Genomic DNA, 27,976 nt, shown 5'->3' on the forward strand with positions numbered 1-27,976 from the left:
AAGACTGGATTAGTTTAACATATTATGTTTGTAACGTTAAATACAATTAGAAAACGATTTAATTAAAATATACATATATTAAAAAAAAGGCAGGGCCGATATTTTTATGCCGATTCCGATACTTTGAAAATGACGTGATCGGACCAGATCAATCGGGATGTCGATCGATCGGGACAGCTCTAGTTGTGACTGCTCATGTTTGAGTGCCGTCAATGGTGGCCAATAAGTTAAATGAGTGGCTTGGAAGAGATTAAAAAAACAAAACAAAAATAATTCATGAACGAAATGGTTAAAGTGATCATTTTCACTTTAAATTCTGAATTCTGAGAATAAAGTCAGAATTCTGACTTGAGGAAAAAAGTCACAATCCTCACTTTAAAAGTGAAAATCCTCTCAACTTAGCCTGTCCTAATGCTTTTCAATAGAAATTCAAAAGGGAGTCAGCTATTTTGTTTGAAGCAGAATTCCTGCGAAAAACTGAACTTGAAAGATTTTTTTTTTAATGTCAAATACTTTATTAGTGGAAAAATCCCAATCAGTTTGTTTTATAAAACTAGTTATAATTATCTGATTTGCATATATACGGTAACATGGGTACAAAAACTGTAACTGCAACTGTACACAAAAAAGAGAACTGTCTCCAATCCCAAACAAACAAAAGAATTCGGTGCACTGACGTCACGATCTAAAAATTTCCGACAGTGTTTCCTGCGACGCAGGAAGCGAGTCCTCTCGTTAGCTCGCTGAGCAAACACGATAGCCGGGCTAATTTACACCCTCTCGTCATTCAACCTTCATTTTTTCCTCGGTTGATTTACGATGCCATCCACAACAACGACAGCTCTACTAATTGTTCCACAAAAACATTGTACAAGCACGAGGGTTCAGCAGGTCAGACTGGCGGCGTGCTGTAGCGGATCTCCATGCCGAATTTGTGGATGGGGGGAGGTTTCTGCTTTTTTAGCAGCATGGCGTGCTTGACGATGGCCTCCTCGTTAGCATAAACGGGTGTGTCAGCGTCATCCGAGTGGTAGCCGGACTGGTAGCCGCTTGTCTGGTTGGAAGAGCCGGAAGCCAGGGATTCTTTGCTCTTGCAGCGCAGAAGTTGGCTGATTGGCAGGAAACAAAATGACGTTTTGTGAAAATGTTTGGGTGGAAGAGGAATTTTTTAAAGAGCGACAATGACATTGATTGGCCGACTCACCTAAAGTTGTGTGTCGTGAGGAGCTGAGGATTCAAACCTTTTGCCTCGTCGGCTGAACTATCTATGTGACCTTCCTATATCAATGATTTAAAAAAAACAAAAGTGTTCATGTAGTGTTTTGCTGCATTTATGACAAAATTGCTTTAAAAAAAAAAAAAAAAAAAATATTACTTTGAAATTTCATAACTTTTCTTACGATATTGCAAAATGTTTTAAGTATTAAAAAAAAAAAACATTTGAGCCACAGACGGCAAAAGAGTAAATGATTGAATTAAAAAGTCATATTATTATTGTGGTCACGTGAGACATTTTACATTTAATTTCCGAACATTATTTCTCCTAAAATCACAATTCTCGTTAAAGCAACTTTTTTATTATCTATTTTTGTTATATTAGCACAAAAGTATTTATAAATTTAAAAAATATTAATAATAATTAGGGCTGTCAAAATTATCGCGTTATTTTCGCGTTTAATATTTGACGCAATTAACGCACATGTCCCGCTCAGAAAGTATTCTCCCTTTTGGTAAGTTTTACAGCAAGGCTTTTTGTGCTGTCCAACAGCGAACTCTTGTGGTCGCTTTGCGACATGGTTTATTGTTTTCTTGCCAGTTCATTATGGCTGCACGACGTCTCGGGCTGATAATGTTGTGCTTATATGATCGTTGGACAAGATTTGTCCGTAAGTATGGTTGTTGTAAAGAATGTACATATTATGTTAGTAAGTGAAATGTTATATTTTTTGTATGAGACGCTTTTTGTTTATGTTTAGTGAACCTGTATAGCGTGCTAAGCTAACGTTGTTGCTAATGCAATGCTTGTGTACTTTTATTTTGTAGTTTTACGACGGTCTAAAGAGGACAATGGTTTGAGGCCATTTTATTAATAAATCAGATGAAAAAGGAAGAAGTCTAATTATTAAGGCGTCGTTCACTAGCTGTCTAGCTTTGGAAAAAGACGCTTCGGAGTGAGGACAGCATAGACAGATTTAAATGACAGTAGAGTGAAATGCCCACTACAGTCCTTATGTACTGTATGTTGAATGTATATATCCATCTTGTGTCATCTTTCCATTCCAACAATTTATTTTACAGAATATATATATAATTTACAGAAAAATATGGCATATTTTATAGATGGTTTGAATTGCGATTAACTGCGATTAATTACGATTAATTAATTTTTAAGATGTAATTAACTCGATTAAAAATTTTAATCGTTTGACAGCCCTAATAATAATAATAAACATCTGTGCCATTGACGGCGATAGATTCAATGACTGAACTAAAAAACAACATTATCGTGGTTACGTGAGACATTTTTACATTTAACTTCCAAACTGTTTTTTAAACATCGCTACGTACTTAATTCTCGTTACAGCAACTTTTATAATATGTATACTATTTTTGTAACATTAAGCGCATTTTTATGTGCCTTTGCAATGTTATTTTTAGTTTTATGAAGTTATTCTCATTATATTGCTACAATTAGGTAACATCGTGATTTGCTGTAAGATTACAATTTATTTCTCGTAGCATTTTTAATTTTTCTATAATGTTACGACTTGTTCCTCAAATAACTCCAACTCTATTCCCAAAACTTTCCTTGTCATATTATTATTAGATTTTTTTTTCTTAATATCTAAAACTAGTTTTAATTATAAAATTTGACACTTATTATATATTATATATATTTATGAATATAAGTTTTCTGTGAATTGCAAGTTTATCCTCTTCATTTTAAAATGTTTTTCTTGTCACTTTTTGTTTTAAAACTTCATTTCTTTTGATATTGACTTAATTCTAAAAAAAAAAAAAAAAAAAAAAACATTTTTCATTACAACTTTTTCTAGCCGTGTCACGATTTATTTCTATTTGTTAATTTTAACAGCTGCTTTTTCTTGCAAATTGATATTAAATTTATTTATCGATATTAAACCTTAATTCCAGTAAATTTACAACTTCTGTGTATGGAAATCACTTTTGTCATTAAATCAATCTTTCAATGTATCAGTGACGCTGACCATGACACTGTTATGCTCCACAGGAACATCGTCAAACGTCTTCACGCTGAGCCTCCGGCTGCACGTTTCACCTTGCCTGGACACCAAAGACACTTCTGAACATAAGTGGACTTGAGCAATGGAACACTTCTAGGAGACATGACTTATACCCGAAAGACACAGCGTTGTCGTAGTGTGGCTGCGCATCCAGGGCTTCTCTGCTCTGAGGTGTAGTGTAACCTGGAACTCCCATTGTGTCACCTCCTGCTGTCAGCGGGATGTAGTCCTTACCATCCTAGAGGTGAGAACATCATATGTATGTTAAACCAGGAAATTACTGACTTTTCTCAGAAGTCATATTTGGATTTATGTTTGGATTGTTATGTTATGATTGATTTGTACTCAATTCACTTTTTTTTATGATATTTTGGTTGAAAACATTATTCATATGCAGTATATTTCACTATTTAGTTACTTTAAAATTTGTTTTGCTGAGTAGATCGATAGCTGCCGCTATAATTTTACAGGCAAGGCAAATTTATTTGTATAGCACAAGGTAATTCAGTGTGCTTTACATCACATTCAAATCAACAAGAAACAATTAAAAACAATCAATTAAGAAATAGATTTTTTTTTTTTTTAAAAGTAAATAAAATATTAAAATCAGCAAGACACAGCTAAATCATTTATTGATTTTCCCACCTGCTTATCATCAGGAGGGTAACGTGGGTGCGAAGCCTATTCCAGCTAACTATGGGCAGTAGGCGAGATACACCCTGAATCGGTTTCCAGCCAATCGTACAAGGAAACACAAACGCTCACGCTCATTTGGAATGACCAATCATCCTACCATGCATGTTTTTCAGGCGTGGGAGGAAAACAGAGCACCCCAGAGAAAACCCACGCAGGCACGGGGAGAACATGCAAACTTCACACAGCCTGGGATTGAACGCTTGATCTCAGAACTGTCAGGTGGATGTGCTAACCATCCATCCACCGTGCTGCCAGACACAGTTAAAAACAAAACAAAATAGGAAACAACACAAGTCATGGATTGCCAATATGATTTGTTTTAGTAATAACATTACAATAATAATTATTGTACAACATTGGAAGACAGCTTTGAAAATTAACTTAGCTGTCATACTATTACTATTTCTTTCAACTGTAATATTTGGCACAAAATACAAAGTCACAATTCATTACATTACATTGTGAGTAATAGGTATTTAAAATGCATTTAAAGTTTGAAATATTTATTTTATATTATTCTGTACTGTAAAAATTAATATGATATTTTGGGGGGAGTAACATACAGTAAATTTTTATGTGGACAATTCGTAAGATTTTATAGTTACTGGGACATTTTCCTGACAGTATTATTCACTGTGAATTGTGTGAGGTATTTTCCAATTTCATTGAAAAATCAATTCAAGCTATTATTTTTACTTATTATGAGGTATTTTTCATGTAACTGGGGGTCATAAAATTCACTAATTAACCACTTTAGACCACCTTTTTTTCTGCTGAGCAAAAAAAAAAAAAAAATCTTTCAAAAAAATCTGACTTTTACTCTACTCAAATACCAGAATAAAGTGCATTTTTTTGGTCGGGGATGTTTAATGCTATTATTGGTTATTTTTCAATATTAATGTTATGTTACAATTGTTTCTGATGAGAAATGAGCACTTACGTTTGCCTTTGTCATGGTTTTGTTCTCCGCTCTTCTTTATGACATGTTTGTATTCTCAGTTCTTTATGACGCATTAAGGAGTACACCGTCTTTGCGCGCACTGTATTTAGGGACACCTGTGTGTCTCTGCTTTGTCAGACGATTGCCTTGCTTACCGCTCTGTGTGCCTTCATCTTCATGCTTCTCCAGTTGCCCTACTTTGATCAGTTTGTTTTATTGTGCTGTTTTCTATTGGACTGGAGTCTGTGATTGATATCCACCTAAACGACTTGCCGTTTATCACAACCTTTTTTAAGTTGCGTTTTGTCTCAGCCATTTTCAAAGAGCCCAAAATAGCAAAGAGGCTGTGCTAAACCTAATGATTTGAAAGTTTCGTCCAATCATCTCCCAGAAGTGGCAATTGCAACTAAATTCAGTGTATTTATTTATTTAGAGATGTGAACGCATGCTCAGGTCTAAAGGGGTTAATAATAATGTAACATTTGTGTAAAATCACAATTTTAAAAAAATTGTACTACAATCAATAATGTTTTCGTTATACATATTGCTACTTCATCCTTTTCATTGTAATTTTACAACAAATTTTCACACCTATTATTATCATTCACAAATAATATAAAGAGCAAAAATATTGAATTATTTCTCCAACTCATTCAGTGCCATTTATAGTGATGGACAACCAAGAGGGATAATCAGTGTTGCTAATCTTACTTTAAGAAAGTAATTAGTTACAGTTACAAATTACTTCTCCCAAAAAGTAATGGCGTTAGTAACTCAGTTACCTGAGTGTAAGAGTAATTAGTTACTTGGCAAAGTAACTGGTGATAATTTTCATGGTTTTTTTTTCTCAAAAAAAAGAAGAAAAAAAGGTCACACAAAGTGAAGTTTTAAGGTTTTTTGAGACAAGTGGCCCTAGTCCAATTCTTTACCCTAAACTTAACTAGACACAGGGGTATTGCGGATATTGTGATAACTAGATAGTAACCTTTGCTATGTGTGGAAGTCATTTAATGTTGTGAATCAACCGTAAAGTTGTTAAAATTGCTCCCGTTATTGCATTAGTTCACTCCTGTCTACTTTCGACATGTGTAAGTTTTAAAACTGTTTCACCATTCAAAGATAGATTTAAGTAAATAAAAACAGTTAGGTTCGCTAGGAAGTTTCTCTACCACAGAGCCTTTCTGAGAGGTCTACTACTTTAAGATGGCGACTGTTTACTAACGCATCTAGTTCTTACATACATGTTGTTAATCCTCCGTGTCTGTTATTTGCATCTAGTTCTATATTATGTGATATCTACCGTAACATCATGTGGGCGTAGTTTGTAGGCTATCGGCTACAGTCAGGTAATATTAGAGCCACCTAGCATCGCGTTTGAAACACCGTCACAACTCCCTTGCCTCCTCCCCACTCCTGCTCTGCTCTCTCGTCTCCGTGAGTCCTTCTCTCTCAGACTTTTCTCGTGTCATTCAACCAACACAGTAACACATAATAACGCACACCTTTCCCGGCTCAGTAACGGTAACGGCGTTGCCAAGATGAGAAAAGTAATTAATTAGATTACTCACTACTGAAAAAAATAACGCCGTTAGTAACACCGTTATATTCTAACACCGTTATTAACAAACACTGGGGATAATACAGTATAAATATTTCATCCTGCTAAATCATCATTATGGCAAACATGAATACCTGACGAACGCTGGCCTGCAACAGGTTGCCTAGATGCTCAACCAGTTCAGCGAATGTCGGCCTGTCCGTGGGACGGTCCAACCAGCAATCAAGCATGGTCTGATATCTGCCAAGGCAATTAGATTTGGGAGGGGTGGTCTTAGCATGTCAATAAATGTGAGCTGCCAATAATAACATCCTTGTGACTCACATTTCCGAAGTGGCATACTCCGGTGGACGCATCCTGGTGCCTTCTTTAAGCCTTCGGCAGAAGGTTTCATCAATGCAGACACCAGGATAAGGAGATGCTCCTGGAAACCACACATGAAGTTATTAATCATACAGTTTGTACAAGAATAACCTTGTGTTTACCCAGTGAGAATATCTCCCAGAGTAGGACCCCAAAGGACCAGACATCACTCTGGGTTGTGTACACCCGGTCGAAGATGGTTTCTGGAGCCATCCACTTCAAAGGAAGACGTGCCTACAGGGAAACCACAAAGATGTCAAATCTAATCCTTAGTTATGTGGAGATTTGACAAATTCATTTGTGGAAAGTCACTGTAATTAGCCACTATTTGAGGTTTGAGACTAACATCTCCCTTGCGGACATAGTCGGGGTCCTTGTAGACGTCCCTGGCCAGACCAAAGTCGCAGATCTTTACCACGTTGTTCTCAGAGAGCAGAATGTTCCTTGCAGCAAGATCTCTGTGGATGCACTGAAATTGCAATTTTCAGTTAGCTTTGATGTGGGCAGGCATCTCGATCTTGGACTGTGCTTACCTTGCGAGAGGAGAGGAACTCCATTCCTTTGGCCACCTGAAAACTATAGGATATCAGGTCTTCCATAGTTAGGTGGTCTTCGTCTGTGCTCTCTGCAATGGACAGTGGGCATTAAGGGAAGAGAAACCCAGATTCGAGAGAAGGTCAGACTGAATTTGCATACCGTCCTGAGGATTCGAGTGGCCTGAAGCTCTGTCGGCCGTCCCTGTGCAAATGTCCAGCTGCGCAATCTTCCCCAAGCCGAGATCTCCTTCGGTTACGTCGTCTACCGTGGATGTCCACCTCCGGCTGTCAGTTCTCTTTCGCTGAGGACCGCAGATGGACAAGAATGAATATCGAGTTGCTATATTATGCCATATTTGATTCATCTACCTTGTATGGACTGTACTCTCCGCGCTTGCTTTTCAGGTAGCTAGATAGGTTTCCGTGTTTGCAGTACTCCACAATGACCATGAGAGGGCCTAAAAAGGCGATGAAAGAAATTTGAGTGTCAGGGATTGAGTTATTTTAATAATAATATTAATAATGCATAGATCTCTTGCCAATTCGCGCAAAATTTGCGTTTTCAGTTATTTGCAGATTTTTGAGGTACTGGTTGGTTTTCAGCCATTGTATTTGTTTTTTATCCAACATAACTGGCTAGGAAGGAGTAGAGACTCGGGACTCGGCATTTCCGGCGTCAAAAGACAGTTCCGAGGAACCCCTCGCCGAGAGGTGCACCGATTTTGAATGTGGAGTCCAAAAGCGCCGAGCGCACATTGGAGTCCACATGCACAATGAGGCCCGCGCGTCAAGCGAGAATAACTGGGGAAGGGAGGGTGGCGGGACAAATCCAACGACAGTTCTGAATGAAAGTCAACTCTCCCGTGTCATCGGCTGCCGAGATCGATTCCATCCGATCACCGGAAGTGTGTGTTTCAGCCATTTCGAGGGGATCGGGGGCAATTTGGGAGGGTTCAGGTGCAACTACCACTAAGAATGTCATAAAGACTCAGGATCACTTTCAACGCTAACTGTACTGTACTGTAGGCTCCCTTGACACCTGTGCAATGTGTCGTCATCTTCATCGAAGTGCACAGGTGTTTATTTTCACCATCACCATTATCTTTGTCAGTCAAGGAAGGAGCCGCTGGAGTCTAATGTGTTATTATATTTTAAAATGTAAAGATATATGCATGTATACAAGTATAAATCATTGTTTTCCTTTACATACATCTCATTTATTTCATAATTATTACCTTGCAGTGCTTAAAAGCCATTTATAAAAATATAAATATACATATAAGGGTTTTGTTTTGATTATACAGTACTTTGGGGGGGTGGGGGGTGGGTAAAAAAAATGTCTTATTTGTATCTCTTGCCAATGCTGTTAAATCTGAATAAATACATTGAACAACAAAAAAAATGTTTTAATATAATTACTAATTCATATAATTTCTTAATTATATTTATAATTAATCTACTTCACAGATTTCGCAGGGGTAGCGGTCTCCATTTAGCGCAGAAAATGATTATTTCTGTGTATTATTATATGATTTTTCATTTGTAGAGAGGTTTTACAGTTGCGCAATGAGTTGAAATAGTTGAAACAGAGAAACAAGCAAACAACATATTCAGACTAAAACAATAGATAAAAACAGAACTCCAGTTTAAAAAGGAAAGTTGGGTAGGTTTTGTATGTTGAGTACATTTCTGCTGCTCCATGACCTATTATCGAACATAAATACATCGATATAAATTTCTATCTCAGAGAAATAAAGATAAAGATTAAAATTGTCCCCTTAAACCAAAATGGCTGACTTCCAGTGTCTTTTTGGGAAAGGCATGATGAGCCTTATTCTTGTAGGTCTAGTTATAATAGACATGTCTTCCAATTTTTAATGTTCATTTTTTAAAACCAATTTAAGGATATGAATTTTAAAGCAAGACCAAGACAATTTTAGGAGTCCATTTTTGGGTCATTCAAACTCAAAAGCCCACTTCCTGTGTCTTATGGGGCATGGGTTCATGAGCTTTTTTTTTTTTGTAATTCTAGTTACCATAGACATCCCTCCCAAGTTTAATGTGTTTTGGTGAAGCTAGCATTGGGGTCTAGATTTTTCATTATGACCAATTCACTTTTGGGTTTCCATATTAGGATGTTTAATAATGAATGGTCAATTAGTTGTGTCTTTTTGGTCATATGTCCTTGAGCCTTCTTTTACAATAGATAGACAAGCACACCATATTTATAGTTGCTAGGTGAAACTAGCTTTGCTGTAATGATGGTGTAATTACACAGCATGGTAAGGAGTGAATGATGCAGAAACCAAAAACACAAAGAGAGAAATCATACATACTGACTCAGTGAGTGGAATTGCTTGAAGGTATAACAGGTATAAATGTTATTAACAGTGACTACCCCACCCACTTACCGCCAGTCTTGGTACAGGCTCCCAGTAGATTGACTACATTGAGGTGATGTCCGATGTGGATGAGGATTTTTAGTTCTGACATTAAAGCTCGGTACTCGCTGGACGTGGCACCCTCTGCCATACATTATTGTTCCAACATTAGACTTGTATCCACCTTTGTACATACCATCCATATGGTTTAAAACTCACCTTTAAGCATCTTGACCGCAACAGTGGTGCAGGTGGCAACTTTTTCAATGCCAAAAGCAGCAGCTTCAACGACCTGACCAAATGCACCTCGTCCCAGCGGATCGCCTTGAAATGTATATCACATCTTCAATTATGCTTGTTTGATTTTAGTTCCTTTAAATACTATAAAATGACACTCAGAACTTATAAATCAACAGAAAACATGGTTGACAACCGTTGTTGTGTTGGATTTATATTCTACTGGAAAGTATGACTTCCTGTTTTTTTTAAAAGTAAAAGAATTAGTAACCATTAACTCATTGGCTGCCATTAACGGGGCTGGACGTGAAATCCATTTTGACTGGGAGAGGCTGTGAGCAAATGATTGCTAGAGCCAGCTTTCCCAGTCAATGGACTGGGTGTCTATTGCTGTTAATGGCAATTAATGAGTTAAGGAGCCTTCAGTCATCGTTTCTTAGAACAAACTCTCAAATTAGGCCAAGGGTGTCCAAACCGGTCCTCAAGGGCCTCTGTGGGTACTGGTTTTTGTTCCTACCGATCGAGCACAGACCGGTTAACCAATGAGGTTTCTGCTAAAACTGGCAGCACCTGACTACAATCAACTGATTACACTTGTAAGACACCAGATTGGTGCCGTCCTGTTTTGTTGGAAAGAAATCCAGCACTCACTGTGGCCGATGTGGAATAGTTTGGGGACCCCTGGAGTAGGCATTTGCGGACTTCCTGTTGAGCGGTTTGACGAGGACGTCATGTAAAGTTGTGATGATTTGTCCTACTACTTATAGTCATGTAGCATGTACTGTATATTCTCTTATACTTTTTTCAAAATATTTATCCGTATTACACATGCACTCAAACATGATCTTTCACTGCCAGACCTCCCAGTTTTCACAGAGTGAAATCAAAAGTGTCAAACTCAAAGCCCAGGAGCCAAATTTGGCCTACCACGTCATTTCGTGTGGTCCGCAAAAGCAAATCAAGTGCATCAACTTTTTGAAATTTAAATTTAACTAAAATGTGAGTAGTTCTCAATGAAAGACGGTTGTATACAGATACTGTATATACAAAATATATACAGAATATTTGTTATTAGGAGTTTCAAAAAGAGGACTCAGACCATTTTTGGGTGAATAATGTCTCTAAAAAATCAACTAGCATATAAGCTTTTGATTAATTAAAAAATGTATTCGTTGTCGAATAGTCGATAAACAGTTGTCGAATTTAATGGCCCTCCAAAGGAAACTACAATGTGGCCCTCAACAAAGATGAGTATGACAATCCTCAGTTAAATGATAAGCATCTTCAAATTGAAGTCACGTGAATTCATGTACCTAGCTTCAGCCTGTCCCGAGGGAACTCCCACTTGTTAGCGTCATAAGTGAGCCTCTCACACTGCTCGTCCATAGGCACGTCCTCTGAGTCGAGGATCATGGAGAGGTAACCCGTCTTCAGCTCTCCTCCGTTGGGCTGAAACAGAGCGTCATTTGCATGACTGTGTCACAGTGTGACGTGCTTACAGTGAAGCTCTCGCCGCTTAAAAGGGGCCCAGTGGGTGTACGTGACTTACACAACAGAAAGTGACCTTGTTGTTTCAGGACACGAAAGGCAGCAGTCACTTCTAATCAGTCATACTTGTGTTATACGTGTGTGTGAGTGTTGTATTCAAGCATGTCCACCATGTGTGTGGGCCGAGAATACGAGGGGCCACCCAGAACATCATTCAGGATTGTCTCTCACCCTCACAATTGAAACAATCTCAAATACAGTATACTGGATGGGTGAGAGCTGGAAATGCTTACTCTTTTTCTCCCGCGGATGACAAAAACGATCAGAAGCCAGAAAAACATGGCGATGACCACCGAGCCGATAGGAACAATTAGCTCCACGTTGGTCTTTTCCTCTGCACCTGTAATGAGCATAATCGCGCCACAAAAGTGCTGAAGATACAATAGAAAATGTAAGAAACTCTCTAAAAGTTGTGTAGTTATGAAATATACTGTATGTTTCATTTCTGGTAGCTTTTATTAGTGAATTTAATCCTACCCATCCAGATTTGGTAAAATGTCAAGTTTCTTCAAAGACATTTGAACAATTATTTTGTCAGTTGCTTTCACTGTGTCAATGGTTAGGTTCCACGCTGATATTTTTTCACATAGTCTACACGCGCATAGAGCCAGTGACTTTTTGGTAATTAGAAAAATAATAATAATAAAAATTAATTAATTATTATTATTATCTAATTTTAAAAAATCCTCATGAGAGATATTTTTTTTAATCAATAAACACATTCATACAGTAATAAAATGTTATAGATATTTAGTTCATCATTCATCAGATATTTAGTGTCGTCACTCATTGCTTGGTCAACCTTTGATATGATTGATTGGTCAGAGAAAAACCTCAAACTAGCATGGCAAATCTATCAAAATATGAGAAAATTATGACAAATTAGGAAAACGTATAAAAACTAAGAGAGAAAACGTATAAAAACTAAGAGAAAACAAGAATCCTGCAAAAATCTGACAAAAATTTGTACACAAAAATACCCCCCACCCCACCCCCCCAGAATATATACAGGACTGTCTCAGGAAATTAGAATACACAATATTCTAATTTCCTGAGACAGTCAGGAAATTAGAGTCAGGACTGTCTCAGGAAATTAGAATACACAATATTCTAATTTCCTGAGACAGTCAGGAAATTAGAATATTGTGTATTCTAATTTCCTGAGACAGTCCTGTATATATACACAGGACTGTCTCAAAAAATTAGAATATTGTGTATTCTAATTTTCTGAGACAGTCCAGTATATATATATGACACAGAAAAAAAAATAAAATACTGGGGGAATAAAGAAAACTCGGAAGAATCCATAGCAATCTGCACAAAAACCCTGACAAAAAACAGTTGATGAAGGGGAAAAATGGAGGACTTGTGATTATCCCATAAAGGTGTTCTTTCAATAAATTAGGAAGAACTTTGCCTGGTTCCTGTAATGATGGTGACGCCTAGTGATCAAGACATAAACAATTATTTGTGTCTGATTGATATCCTGTTTTTCTGAATTTAAGGTGATTTCGTGACCAAGCACAAAAAAAACAACAACAAAAAACAATGTCATTCTTCGTCTTGGCCAAGATGCGCCCTCCCACTTAGTTGGATGACTGTGCCATTAAGTGTCTGAATAAAGCAAACAGATTCTTGGGATTTATAATACGATGATGTACAGGGTAATATATTCAATACAATTTTCTGTGATGCCTGTGACAAAGGGTATTCGGCACCCTCAACGATTCTGAATAGAACTCACGATGGGATGGACAGATAGAAAACGAAGGGATAGACTCAACGTTGGTTTTGGGTAGTGCCAAGGGCGTCTGTTTGCATAGGGACGGTAGGGACATAACACCACCAACTTTTCAGGATGCTTAAGTTGTCCCCACCAATTTTTAAGCAGCCTTATTTGCATTATATAATAAGTTCCGTTAAACAGGTAATTTAGATTGTCTTCACATACTGTATTTTGTAAGGATAGAATTGACCCTACTATTATTAAGTACTGTATGTTTAGACTTACATATCCCCTTTTCACTTGCTGAAAGTGCCGTTCCATTTTTTTTTCCTCAAATGCACAGTTGATTGGCCCCCCACCCCACACACACACGCACAGCCCCGACAAAACAATGTCATGCCGCCTACTCCATCCCCTTCGAAGAGGAGAGATATTAGATGTTTGTTTGTTTGTTTTTTTCAGGCATAAACGGCAGCAGCAGCCGCTGTAAGTAATGTAGAAAGACGTCAATGTTATGGAGATGGGGAACACACCACTAATTTTGCGACTGAAAGCATGACCTACATCAGAGTTAGCATAACATTAAATTGTGTAAATTTGCTAACTTGCAAAACTCAAGCAGGAAGCTGCCTCGAGAGTGGTGTCCTGCTGTATGTGTTTTCGACAGTTAACGTGAATTAAACTGTGAGAAATGTAATGAACGATGCTGGAAACTTTGGAACCAGAAAAATGTGAGCAAGAAGCTGCTTAGAGAGAGGTCCCAAGTCTGTGTGTGTCAGTCAATTTTTAATTGTATTATATTTATGTGGTCTGAAAACAGCCCAAAGGAGCGTTCATTTTTTGTTGAGTTTCGCTGTGCTTGTGGACAAAAGCAGTAGTGTTTTACCCGAAGGAAGGCTCCATTTTTATTTATTTTTGTAATTCCCTGACAAAGAAGTCCTTTCAGTTATATTTAATGTGTTTATTTAGAAAAACAATGTTGAGTAGTCCTAAGAAAAAAACTTTTTTTTTTTTTTTTTTGCATTCCTGGATAGTTAGGAGATTATTAACAAGTTTGTACTGTTTATTGTGTACGTTAATATAATCTAAATTATGTTCAAACATTGACATTACATTTGCTAATAAAATCCAGACATTTATTCTGGAAGTTTTCAAAATGTTTCTTTAGTAGTTTTTGAAATGGAAGTTTGAATCGCATGGTATATCACCTGATCCAATACACATAAAAGTTAGTATAAGTCAATACAGATTTATTATGCATTAATCTTTTCGTCTTTCAATTAATTACATTCATATTATTGAGAAATGTAGCCCTGACACCCGTTCACCCAATCTGTTTGGTCTTATTAATGTCCTGTCCCCAGCAAAAGTGTCCATGCAGGTTACGCTGTTATATCGTCTCGACCAATGTTGAGACAAAACCTACGCCCTTGGGTAGTGCGTTGTAAATATTTCGTGAGGTCAGAACATTTTCAGCAGCCAAAGTCAGTCAAACAAAGAGGTGTCTATCGTTTCAAACGAGGTCTCTTTTCTCTCTCTGGTGCGCGCGTGCTAATTTGTGGTGTCTATCTCGTTAGCAGCGGCGCCCTCATTTTAAGCGGGTCCGCATTCTACTGGCGAGCCCCGCGTCACGTAGACTGCTTTGTTTGTGTGTCTCACAGTGGTCGACTTTGGAGGCCAGCACCCTTCTTTGTCCAGAGTCCTTCCATTGTTTGGGATGGAGGATGTGCACAAACGGGGCCGGCTTCCCGTCATCAGGAAGTTTGTTCTCCTTTGACATCTTTGATATCAAAAAGTTTGCCTTGAGGTTAAATATAAATGAGATAGTTTAGCCAGGAGGGTTGACAAGCAAACAGGAAATGCTGCATCACATTTGGGAATGCTGGAGATAAAAATTTCATCCTGTAGCTGAGTATGGATATAAATAGCTTGACTGTATAGCAGTAATAGTATATGTCAACAATGCAGTTTTGGTAGTTTTTGTTATTTGGAAGGGTCATATTTCCATTTGTTTTTTAATTTTCTTTGGGAATATTTTGTCAAATTTCTGCCCAATTTGTGTGTTTTTTTTTTTTTTTTTTTTGTAGTTTTTATCATTTTTTTCCATTTTCAAAAGGTTTTTGTTGTATTTCTTAACAGGTTTTGTGTGATTTTTGTTTAAAAAAAAAAAAAAAAATTGTTGGATTATTTCCCAATTTAGGTTTTCTTTTTCTCTAGCATAATTTTTTTTGTTTGTTTGTTTGTTTTTTTGTTTTTTTGCAGATTTTGGCACAGTCTTTGTTTGTTTTTTGACAATGTTCAAAAATCATTTTTTTGTCCAGTGTTGCCATCTATTTGGGATTTTTTTTTATTGGTCTGATATTGACATTTTGTCGTTTGGATTTTTTCTTGGTTTTGTCCATTGTTTTACATATCTGTGAGCATATCTTTTGAACTTGATTTTGTCCTCTTTTCCTATTAGATATTTTTGCTTGAAAATATATGTCATTTGTCGAGTTTTTTTCCATATATCCGTCCACATTTTTATTCCTTCATTTTCTATGTACGGTACATCGTGAGTTCTGTTCAGAATCGTTGAGGGTGCCGAATACCCTTTGACACAGGCTTCACAGAAAATTGTATTAAATATATTACCCTGTACATCATCATATTATAAATCCCCAGAATCTGTTTGCTTTATTCAGACACTTAATGGCACAGTCATCCAACTAGGTGGGAGTGTGCATCCTGGCCAGATAAGGAGGAAGGTTTTTTTTTTTTCGTGCTTGGTTGTGGCCATTGCTACAGGAACCAGGCAAAGTTCTTTCTAATTTATTGAAAGATCACCTTTATTATGTAATCACAAGTCCTTCATTTTCAGCCCTTCATCAACTGTTTTTTTGTCAAGGTTTTTGCGCAGATTAACATTTATTATTCTCATTTTTTTGTCCAGTGTGGCCAGCTATTGGGGATTTTTTTTTGTCTCAATTTTGTTTTGTCTTATTTTCTGTTGTATACCCTGATGTTCAAATTTATTGGTCTGATTTTGACATTTTGTTCTTTGGACATAATTGTGAGCATTTTTTAACCTCAATTTTGTCCTATTTTTCTATTAGATATTTTTGCCTGAAAATATTTGTCATTTTTGCCAAGTTTGTTTTTGGCTTTTTTTTTTTTTTTTTTTTTTTTTTTTTTACTAGATCACAAAGAATATAGACAGAGAAGAGAACACATAGAATTCCATGACAAAAAACACTATTCAAAATTTACATGAAATGAATCATAATCACTTTTGCTAGTGGAAATAGTTTTGCTCTGACCAACCAATGAGAGGATAATTTTGCAAATCTGATTGACACCAACAAGAGAAAGTCAATTCCATCCTGACCTTCAGTAGTCAAGAAGGCTTGCGAGGTGTCGCACCCGTGGCTGTTGCAAGCAGAGCAGCTGTATAAGCCACCGTCATCCTGCTTTACGCGCTGGATGGTCAGCACGTGACTGCGCCGGCTCAGGATCACGCCTAAAAAGACATTGTGGACGTGAAGTGAAAAAGAGTTTTTAAAAAAAATGCTTAGGTGACTCCAAACCAGCGCATCTTACCCGAGCCTTCCACCACCGTGTGGTTGTTTTTGGTCCACACCACCTTTGGGTCAGGGGTGCCGGTAGCGTCACACAACAGCGTGACAGTGGTGCTCACATTGACTTTTTGGTCGGTAAGATTGTTTAAGATTCTTGGAGCCTCCAGACCTAAAAAACATTGACAATACAATACAGACAGCCACCAGAAAATGTCTCTCCACTCAATTGAAGACAGATGTCTAGCAGCACAAGGCCTCCAAATATTTCACGCAAGCTTTGATTGAGCACAAAAGAAGGCAGCAATATTCTGATTGTATTTTGAAATGAACAGCAGCCTATTATTTATATTTACTATTATATAATTTATAAAATATAATAAAGGTACGCTGGATGTGCCCGATATTGTGAGGTTGTGTCTTATTTTGCCAGCAAATTCAGATTTTTTTCTAAATTGTGGAGTTTTTTCTTTTTTAATGTATTTTTTGGCAAACATTTTGACTAAATTTTCAAAGGTTTTATGATTTTCATTTTTTTGTCATTTGTTTTCAGAATTGTAATTTCATCAGATTTGTGTCAAAATTTTTGGATTTGGCTCCTATTTTTGTGGGATTTGTTTTATGCAGTTTTTGGAGAGTTTTGTAATGTTGTATTTAAGTTTTGGAATTTTTCTGGGAGTTTTTGTCATTTGTCTTTTTTTTTTTTTTTTAATCAATTTTCTCTGTTTTTGTTAGTTTTTTTTTCTTTGCTAGATTTTTGCATTGTCAGATTTTTTTCTACAGCTTTTTTCTCTTCAAATAGATTTTCTTTTGTTTTGCTCGATTTTTGTCCGATTTTGGTGAATACGGTATTGTCTGCTTTCCCCTCTTGTTTTTCCAGTTTTGGAAAAGCATGTCAGAGCATGTTATTAAAACTTGTTTTAGTTTAGTACTTTTTTGTTATTGTTGATCATTTTTAATCCACTTTGGTCACATTTTTGTTATTCATTAGTTGACAGATTTTTGCATTTTTTAGCAATTGTTGTTCATTTTTTGTTTGCTCAGTTGTTTGCTTCATCCGTTTTTGTCACAATGTCTTTTTTACATTTTTTTTTTTTACTTTTCTTAATCTACTTAAAATATCTCTGGAATCACAGATCATGTCTGGTTTAACTTTACATTAGAAATATTTGAAGATCCCCAAATTTAAAAAAAAATGGTAGAAAAAATAAGTCACAAACTGTCATTCTACCTCTGAGCGACAGGTAGCGCAGCAGGCAGGTCCTCTCTCGGGTCTTGATGTTCTCTACCTGGCAAGCGTAAAGACCCTCGTCCTGGCGGGAAGCATTAGGCAGAAGCAGCTCTAAGCTCACATTGGTGCCGCGATCCCCTTCTGACGTAACGTGCCGCAACAGCGGTTTCGACGGCAGCACCAATGAACGGCACGGCTGCACGCCTGCCGCCCGCTCCCAACCGGACACGTTGGTCACGTGGTACCAGGCCAGGTTGCCATAGATCAGCCCGTCCGCCTTGCACCACAGAGCTACACGTCCTTCCTCCAGGGGTACGGACGGCGACACACTCAGCTCCAAACCGCCTGCAGAAGCACATGATGTGTGTACAAATTCATTTTTAGCTCTGCAAAATCTTATTTTCAAAATAGATCGGAATTTGGAAGAAAAAAAACTGTCAAAACTTGGTAAAGCAAACTCACGTGTCACGTGGAAGAAAATGACACGGGAATCCTTTCCGATTTTGTTTGCAGCCGTGCATCGGTAGAGAGCGTGAACTTCGGCTTTCTGAAATTTCAGCGAGCTCACCATTTTCTAGAAAAAAAAAAACTAAAGTCTTTTTCCTGGCCCAAGTTTCATCTCAGTACAGGTAGTCACCAGGTTTGAACGTACCCGACATACATGATTTCGACAATACAAAGTCTCGTTTTTTTTGTTGTTGTTGTTTTGTTTTGTTTTCTTAATATTTTTTAATAATAATATATGCTGCTTATATCTTGGCGCAGGACTCATAGCGCAGGTAGTACTAAGGGCACGCGTGTAAGAGCACATGTACACACGAAGAAGAAGGTATTTGCAGTTTGCACACACGAAGAAGAGCGAGCAGGCATGCGCACACATGAGGAAAAGAGCATTTGTTTTGTTCCGACAAAGAAGTCATGCAGCCAAGAGAGACAGGGGAAAGCCTGGAAGCCTCCACACACATTTGTTGCTTGTGAAGCATCCAAAGAGGCAACACCTGTATATAACAGCTTTTGTACTGTTTGTTACTATTGTGTTTTCAATTGTAGTCGAATACTTGGGGCGAGTTGATGTGATTGTTTTTGATGATGTGCGTACGCTAACTGATAGATGCTAATCGTTTGTGTGGATTTTTACTGCTGTATCTGCAGCTAGTTATAAAGGCAAATTTAAATTGTTGCTATTGAAGATAAAACCAATTTAATTTCATTTTTATTTTGGTTAAATTCTGCAAGTGTTGATGTCATGAGCAGCTTAATAATGTCAGCAAAAAATACGGATGTCAGACATCGTCATTTCAGAGCTTAGCTCGCTGTCTAGCCAGGACTTAGCTCCAATGTCTTGGCGCGGACAGTTCAGTGACGTATTTTATATGATTTTGGATAGTTATTTTGATATTTAAGGGATATTTAGGGGTACTTAAAGGGTTAATTCCAACTTACGCAGAAATTTGGGTTACGTCGCCAGTACAGGAACGGAACTCGTTCGTAACCCAGGGACTACCTGTACTGTGAAGTTAGTTTCCTGTAAGAACCATTATGCAACTTTTAAAGTTTGGCTTTGTTTCATTTCGCTTAACCCTTTTTTCTTACTAACTAATAACATAATATAATTGATCATTCGTTGGACCACGCACCACAGAAATAGAATGACATGTGATTTTGTTTTTTATTACTCTCAGCCCAAACCTCGGGGGTGTAAAAGGGGAAAACTGACTGCACCTTCTGGGCATGATCAACATCAGTGGAAATCCGTTCCACGGGGTTGTGTGCAGTGCCATTGTGGATGTCGCGCCAAGCCTTGCAGTACGCTATTTGTTCCTCAGAGTGCAACAGTTCAGGCCTGTGTAGTGAAACAAGTGGGAGCAGGTGAGACATCACAACAAAAAACTTATACAAACTTGAAGAAAATCAGCACAAAAAACTGACAAATAGAATTAAGATTGCCTTATTGTAACTTCAACCAGTAAAAACAACTCTGAAGCAACCATCTGATCAAAACATAACCTTGCTCATTTTTTAATGTTATATATTGATTTCTATAAACAGCTTATATGTGTTTTTCCTTAAAATATACTGAAGTTTTGGCATCACCTCTTCATTAGCATAGGCTAGAGATGGACTACAGTGTTTTCTGAGTCATGTACAAATTTGCATTATGCCAGACAAATAATTCACTTAGCGCAAAAAATACAAAAAAATGAACAATCTGAAAATTTGTTTCTTGAAAGACAGTAAAAACTTGTAAAACCTTAAAAGTGCCGATGTTAAAAAGAAGTATAAAACTTGGAAAAACAAACAAATCGGAGCAAAGCTTATGAAATATTGCCAAAAAGTTTTTATACAGTATTCCCAAAAGTTAATTAAAACAACAAGAAAAGCAAACAGAAGAATGACAAAAATGGATGGAAATCTGACAAAAAAAAGAGCGAAAAGAATTAAAACAATGTTTTGCAAATATTCATGAAATTCAAACCCTTGCAAAATACAAAAATCTGAGAAAAAATATATCTGGAGGAAAACTGACAAAACATTAACAGTGAGCAAAAAAAATAATGACAATAACTGATAAAAATGTTACGGACCTTGGATCAAACTAGAAAACTAAACTAGAAAAGAAACAGAAAAACAAACTAGACAAAAAAAAAACAAAGTCTCTCTAAACTGACCAAAAAACAAAGGGTCCACAAAATGTGTTTGTTTCCTTGGCCCGCTTTGTCAACCCATGAAAAAACAAATCACAGCTTTATGCCTGAAAAAAAGACAACAACCAAGTGCTGCTTCCGTTTGATTTCATTCGATTTCCTTGTTTTGCTAGGTTGCATTTTGAGCAGAATACGCTGTTTCAGTTCAATCGGCAACTCAAGGAAGACTGAAAAAGAACACAACAGGAAACATTGTGTGGGACATCGAGGAAGCTGCGGGATATGTGGATGACAGATAAGAAGTCTCCACCTGCTCTCTTCTCCAGACTGTTGTGAAATCGCTTTGTATCTGATAACCGGTGATCAACTCCAAATGAGCACGGCAGGACCGTCGACTCGTATCTGGTCATTGTCTCCACCTGTGTTTTGATTATTCCCGTTCCCAACGGTGGGAAGTATCTGTGCTTCAAGTCAAGAAAGCAAGTTGGTAAACTCACAGGAAGGCTTCTGGACAGTCAGCCATGGGCATCCACTGCCACTGGATGTGCGTGGGCGTGGGGAAGCCTCGAGCAGTGCATCGCAGCATGGGACTGCTGCCATACAGGAAAACATCAGTGTCGACCGCCACTTCCTTCTCGATGATATGAGGAGGAACTGGTAAGTGAGAAAACTACAATTACGGACGCCGCTACAAACAATACCATCAATTTTCTCTGAAGGTTATAAGGAAACGTGCCATTAACCAGAAGCTGGAAAGATCTCTGCTCGTCTTTTATCTTGTTGCTGAGGATGATGGTATAGTTGCCCGCATCCGTTTCGGTAACGCCGTTGAAAATGATGGCGTCACTTCTTGGCTTAATCCGGTGGTCTTCCTTCAGGGGAAGACCATTTTTTAACCTGTAGTGACACACATCCTTAGCCTTGAGGATGTCTCTTTGTAAAAAAAAAATAATAATAATTTTCTATTTCTAAATGTTTTCTATTTATTGTTATCGTTTAGGCTTATTTGGCCAAGTTGAATTGTGAATTGGACCACTTTAGAGGTTCCTCTTTATCGAGCAGTATGGTTCCAATAACATTTTTTGTCACATGATACCGATGATCATACTTAGCTGTGCGGTATCGCCCGATGCCAATACTGTACCGATTCCACGGACTAGCATCACTGATGTTACAAATGTATTTTACAACAAAACAAGCAAGTGTTGAAAGGCACCGAGATCTTGGTTTTTATTCAGTCTGGTTACTACCTGTTACATTGAAAAGATATCCAGTTAGCACCGTGTTACGGACAGTACAGACTTCTTTATTGTGTTCTTCTACTCCTGTTTAATTCATCGCATTTGGAAACAAAATCTATACCGATGCCAGCGTCCTTGTGTCGTATTAGTATCGGTAATGGTACAATACTAGTATTGACCTCATAAATGCTTAATACGTTTTATTAATTTTGTTTAGTAAGACAATTTTTGATTGACTAGAAAGGTGACTTACCATTTAAAGCTTGGTTCGGGATATGCTGAGTACTTGACAGGTATGGAGGTGGGAAACAAACCTCCCACATTCACCTCCCATACATCATTCCACGGCTCCTTCATGTCAATAAACGGCTTCTCTGGAAATGGTCTCAAATTCAGCGCAGGGATCTTTTTGGTTTGATTTTATTTTGAACAAACGTACCATGGACCTTGAGGAAGGCCGAAGCGCTCTTCTCCATAGCGCCACTGGAGGCGGTGCAGGTGTATTCACCAGTGTGCTCCACTGTCACGTTATCCACCGTTAGCGTGTTGGACAACTCCAATGAGTCCCAGAGCTTCTTCTTGTGCGCCGTCATGTTAGCCGCCCTTGAACTGTTACCTGTTATCTGAAGGAAAGACACATGGAGTATTTTGAGTTACTATGAGCCTTTGGTAGTGTCTCACATAGCAGCAATGTTAGGTTTCCCAAAAGAATAAACCAAAGATTTCTTAGGTATATTATCATCTGCGGGCAAACTAACAACAAATTTACTCAAGCACAACAACAACAAAAAAACAACTGTAAAATGTGTCCTAAAATGTAATAATGACACTAAAATTTGATAGTTCTATGAAAGTTGAAAGGATGTGGAAATAGAAGGTGTTTCTATTATTTAAATATGGATTCAGCCATCCACTCAAAATGTTTTTTCTTACTCACAGTCAGAGAAAGGTGTGAAAACCTGATTTATTCAAATCAAAGACACCTAGCTGCATTTCCATTACCCCTAGTAATGCGGGAAACTAAAATTTTCGCAATTAAAACTGGTAATGGAAACACCCAAATTTCAAAAACCACACAAATATCACCAAAATGTTTTTACGTTTTCATGACAGTTTTCAGACGTTTTAATATTAAAATATATCGAAAGAGCTCAATGGAAACATTTTCGAATTTATCCGACACAGGAGGTGCCGTCAGACGGAGTCTTCTTTATTTTCTCGGACTTTAAACATGGCCTGGTACATATGGCGAGAAGAGCAGGCTGAGGTTTCTTCTCACGTCTCTAAGTGCAACTTCCTAGAGCCTAGATCCTCTGTTTACATGATCGCCCCTCCAATCAGAAATTCCATCGACGCTAGCCCGGATGAGTTTTTTTATATTTATAGAAATGATACAATCCGTACTCGATGACGTCATCTAATGGAGACAGCAACTATGATGTCACGTCATTGAAGCATGTCGTCTTCAGTGTTTTGAGGAAGAAGAAGCAAGGGACGTTGCAATAAAGAGATTTGAGATGAACTTTGAAGATTTTCTAGGCATGTTGCGGGATGAGATTTAACAAAATCAACTGACTTTTTGTTTTTTATTTTTTATCTTTTAACAGCCTACTTTGGAAACGGGGAAAGCTTACTTTTAGTTGTCCCTAACTGGGTCTAGGAATTCTGGTTACGGTTAGCCAAGGGGTAAGGGTAAAGGGTTAAAGGTTTAGGGCTTGGTGAGGTGGGATTTTTTGGTTAAGTTTAGTGTAAAGGCAAGGGTAAGGGGCTAGTATGAGAGATCAATATTTTAAGGCCGGGTGGTACGTCGTTCCAATGAAAGAGAATCCATGTGAATGGTCGACAGTTAGGGACCACTAAAAGTAAGCTTTACCTGGAAACGCGCTTTTATCGCCATTATGCTTTGCCAAAATGTTTTAAATATTGCTTATATTCCGCAAAAAAGGTAATGAAAACATATATTGGTCCTTCTCAAAAAATTTGCATATTGTGATAAAGTTCATTATTTTCTGTAATGTACTGATAAACATTAGACTTTCATATATGTTAGATTCATTACACACAACTGAAGTAGGTCAAGCCTTTTGTTTTTTTATACAAAATAAATGGAAATGTATATTGTATATATAATGTTTTTTATACAAAGTAAAAGGCTTGAACTACTTCAGTTGTGTGTAATGAATCTGAAATATATGAAAGTCTAATGTTTATCATTACATTACAGAAAATATTGAACTTTATCACAATATGCTAATTTTTTTAGAAGGACTAGTAGCTTCTGTCTTCTTCATAGAGCCAGTCCAGCAATTAACAACAGCTGTGTGGCATCATAACAGCTATATCCTATTTAGTCTCAGCTATGTGGAGTCTTCACCGAGGGTAATATCCGATTATCCAAAGTAATTCATTACACTCATAACAGTACAGAAAGCATGTGTGTCAGAGGATCTGACCAAAGGCAGTCCAGCGTGCGTCCAGTTGAACTCGATGCCCACATTGAGTTCCGTGAACGCAATACAAATCAGCTTCAGACGCTCCCCGACGGATAGCCTGACTTGTGTCGGGGTCAGGGTTAAATCGTAGATCTTGTATCCTGCGGAAGGAAGAGGGTGGGGTGTGCACACGGGCAGTCAGCAGGCTCATTGCTTCCATTGTTCTCCCGAGACTTCAGAGGGTTTTTTTTCTCACCAACGACTGCCACCACGTAGAGGGGAGACTTGAATGTCTCGTCGCCGATGCGGGTCTGACAAGAGACTAGGCCAGCGTAGCTGATCAGATGACTGGGGATGGTAAAGCCGGTTTTTGCATCCCACAAGGAGTCTTTCCCGTCAGGATGGAACTCCTTGTTTGGATACTCCTGACAGACACAGGATCATAGTGTTTGAACAGGGAATAGACAAGGAAATAAAACTGAAATTCTCCTTAATTACATTTTCTTGCAAGTAACCGAAGAGTTTATTTGCATGGTGAATGGTAGTGTACTTTCAAAATCTAATTGAGTATACGTACATGTCAAGCAAATGTAAGAGAACCAAATAAACTACTGTATATTTCTTACGGTATGAAGTGTTACGTTGAGGTTTTCCAGAGACCCTCGACATGGGATAACCACCCGTTCGCCTTCCCGGATGAACACCACCTCGTAATCCTTCCCAGACGGGACAAACGGCACCTTGTCATCTGCAACCACAAACAGCTTCGCTTAATCGGTCCAGTCAAGTACAGTCCATCCTGAACTGCACAACTTACCTCGAACAAACACGTGAACTGACGCTGATGTCTTGCTACCTTCAGTTTTGAGATCGCGGTACAAACACCTGTATTGTCCCGTCTCGTTTACGGTGGCGTTGGTGATCTTCAGCTCCATGCAAAAGAGTCCCGATCCGCGACAGTCGCTGATTGAAAAGCGAGCACTGGTGAGAGGGGTGATCCATCGCAGGTATTGACGACCACTGCGGAAGACATATTCGGTTTCATGGGGCGTCATTTCATAGAGTTACACTAGGGGACATAAATTACCTGCATGTGAGCTCTAAATTGTCCGATTTGTTCATCCTGTGGACGCCAGTGACACTCAGCGTTGGCGGCTCAGAAGTGAAGCGCGGCTCGATAGCTTGAAAGGGATAAACTCAGATTACTTCAGTACAACGGTTTGCTTTTTTAATTTAAAAAATAGCAGTGAACTAGGACTATAGTCTATAGGACTAACACTTAGGTTAATTTGAATTCAACATAATCCTTCAAAATAAGACAAAAATTATATTCAGTCAATTATCTTTTTGATAGCTGCTATCAATGTGGTGAAAAAACACCAAAGGATTGATTTGACTTGTCTTGAGGACTTAATAGACAATAAGAATAGATGAAAATGTTTGGGGGTTTTTTTGCAAAATTATGAAGACTAGTCTTGAATTGAAAAGCAAGTTGGCAATTCTGGTTTAATGCAGGCAGTCATTGCCGGCTAATTAAACATGGATGAATGAAATAATTATTCTTTTAGGATCCTTAACATGCCTGATACTGCGCAAATTTTACAAACTCATGTATCCCTTGGGAACAGTGTATATTTTAGGGCTCTTGAAGGCAAACACCTATAATGCATCTAGATATGCCACTTAAATTGTCAATTTAAACAATCTATTCAAAACCATGAAACATATCATGATGATGCAAGAAAAAAATCCTAATGACCTATGTACAAAATTAACAGAATATTAGCCATTTTGGTCTGAATCAGGTTTTTTTTTTTTTGCTCATTAGTGCCTCTTGGAAAAAGCTGGGACACCAATTTCAATGACTGACTCGAAATTGGGCGGACATGTCCATTACAACAGAACACGGGGAAAAAAGTCTTCAGTAGGTTAAGTAGGCTGTTGCTTCTGTTTTGGTTGAAATCAACTATTTCCCACTTGGTAGAGCTTTTGAAAAAATAAGCCCCCCAACACCAGTTACTCAAGTCAATACATAACTTTGTTGAGTTATGTCGTAACAGGATGCACAAAATGTCTCAAAGACCCATGCGAAAAATCCAACAGGAAGTCAGCCATTTTTATTTCAATGAGCCATTTCTCACTTGTAGCATCATTGGGAAAATTTGGGGAAAAAAACGGTCCTTCGAAACCAGTGTTACCGATACCAACTGACATTGAATTGGGAGCGTCTCAAAACCCACAAAAAAGTCTCAAGGACTCACATTGGAAATTAAACCCCAAAAAATGCTACATTGTTGTGAAATGGACACATTGGGTAAATTCCAGGGATTGTGATGAAACCCAACTAGGGAATTCACCCAAATGAGTCAAAGTTAGGAGCAGGTAGGGCACCAAACTCATTCAAGCATGCCTGTACAGATCATGCCTTAACAGTACAGGAACTTCTCCAAATGGTTCACCCCAGGTCGAAAGAATGCATCTAAACGGCCTCGATCAAGGTTTTAATTCATCATTTTATTGTTCCCCTAATAGATAGATAGATAGATAGATTTTATTTACAGACTCAATGCCCAAATCACAACAACACAACACAAGCAAGCGATAAAAACACAATAATAAAAATAATAAAACAATAACAAGTGGACTTAGGAACACAACACTGGGTCTCCAGCGACCCACTTTTAAAAGGCACATATACCAGTGCTTCAATAACCGTGACAAGTAGTGTGTAACGTTGTACAAAATTTTAGTCAGACCCAACACAATCACATTTTTTGAACCATTCAGACGACTAATACAATTAAACATGAGTACCCTTAAAACAGACTGGAGGGTATTCACCCGAGCTGCTACAAACATATTTGAAGCACTGGTCCATCTGGGCCTTTTCAACAAGATTCTCAGAGAGTCATTATATGCCACTTGTAGTCTCTGAAAACTTGCTTTGTTATAATTAATAAAATAAATAATACTTTCACCGATAGTTTATTAAAGACGATTACTTAAATTAATCCTTTAACCCACAAGTTTTAACTCCAAATTTGTGTTTTTCCAGTGCAGCACCAAAATGGAGGTGCTGTGTCAAAACAGGAAGCCGGGAAAGGTGGGTGGAGTCAGGCTCAATAGGCCCGGGCCCTGCTTGGCCTAGGTGGGGTTCCTGTTTCTGAGGATACGGACTGACCCGCCAACAGACATTGTATGGAAAAAAAACGTCACGGAGAACACAATAGGACTTTAATGTACCCTGTTTTAGATTTTAAAACAAATGGAATCTAGACTAAATCCCATTTAAACACTCTCTAATAATGATTAATGACCTTACCAGCAATGTAACAAAGTTCCAGACTAAAAATTAAAATCAAAAACATCCAAGCCATTATTCCACAAACAGATTTCCGGAATAAATTGAAAGAAGTAAAATAATCCGTTCAACGCCGATCCATCGAACCGGGGGTGCTGAAGAGCGACTAGTGCTCAGCAGCAGGTCCCCATGGAGGTGAATTTGCTTCTGAGAGGGGCAGAGGTAAAGTGCACTGAGCTGGGCAGAACTGGGAGGAGCATCCCAAACTGAGTGGACACCTCCACTTGCTGGACTAACAGAGGAAATGGTTGGAAAGTAATTTAT

The 27,976-nt window shown here is 38.0% G+C and overlaps 1 protein-coding gene and 1 long non-coding RNA gene across 2 annotated transcripts; one reads left to right on the forward strand and one right to left on the reverse strand.

Moving 5' to 3' along the window:
- Positions 1–82: 82 nt before the first annotated feature.
- Positions 83–27,847, reverse strand: kdr (kinase insert domain receptor (a type III receptor tyrosine kinase)). The gene is made up of 30 exons (XM_057841775.1): positions 27,674–27,847; positions 25,439–25,532; positions 25,169–25,371; positions 24,978–25,099; positions 24,608–24,776; positions 24,373–24,512; positions 22,359–22,542; positions 22,173–22,293; positions 21,415–21,575; positions 21,176–21,332; positions 19,756–19,876; positions 18,496–18,607; positions 18,034–18,378; positions 16,828–16,974; positions 16,616–16,747; positions 11,756–11,862; positions 11,288–11,423; positions 9,957–10,061; positions 9,768–9,881; positions 7,726–7,814; positions 7,517–7,658; positions 7,354–7,445; positions 7,167–7,289; positions 6,943–7,054; positions 6,782–6,881; positions 6,592–6,697; positions 3,377–3,501; positions 3,228–3,303; positions 1,205–1,278; positions 83–1,109 (listed from the first exon to the last, which is right to left on the reverse strand). The coding sequence occupies exons 1-30, from the start codon at positions 27,726–27,728 to the stop codon at positions 893–895; spliced, it is 3,981 nt and encodes a 1,326-aa protein (XP_057697758.1). The 5' UTR covers positions 27,729–27,847; the 3' UTR covers positions 83–892.
- Positions 3,229–5,744, forward strand: LOC130919234 (uncharacterized). The gene is made up of 2 exons (XR_009063912.1): positions 3,229–3,507; positions 4,073–5,744. It is a non-coding gene; the product is annotated as an uncharacterized LOC130919234 (long non-coding RNA).
- Positions 27,848–27,976: the final 129 nt, after the last annotated feature.

This window comes from Corythoichthys intestinalis, chromosome 7 (assembly GCF_030265065.1).
Source record: "Corythoichthys intestinalis isolate RoL2023-P3 chromosome 7, ASM3026506v1, whole genome shotgun sequence".
NCBI classification, from domain to species: domain Eukaryota; kingdom Metazoa; phylum Chordata; class Actinopteri; order Syngnathiformes; family Syngnathidae; genus Corythoichthys; species Corythoichthys intestinalis.

Excerpts from the sequence above, each read along its gene's own strand:
- kdr (XM_057841775.1), bottom strand. The coding sequence starts at position 27,728 with ATGGCTTGGATGTTTTTGATTTTAATTTTTAGTCTGGAACTTTGTTAC. Across the intron at positions 21,333-21,414 it reads TTTCCAGCTTCTGGTTAATG|TTCCTCCTCATATCATCGAG; the intron begins GCACGTTTCCTT and ends CTCACTTACCAG. Across the intron at positions 7,659-7,725 it reads GAGAGTACAGTCCATACAAG|CGAAAGAGAACTGACAGCCG; the intron begins GTAGATGAATCA and ends TGCGGTCCTCAG.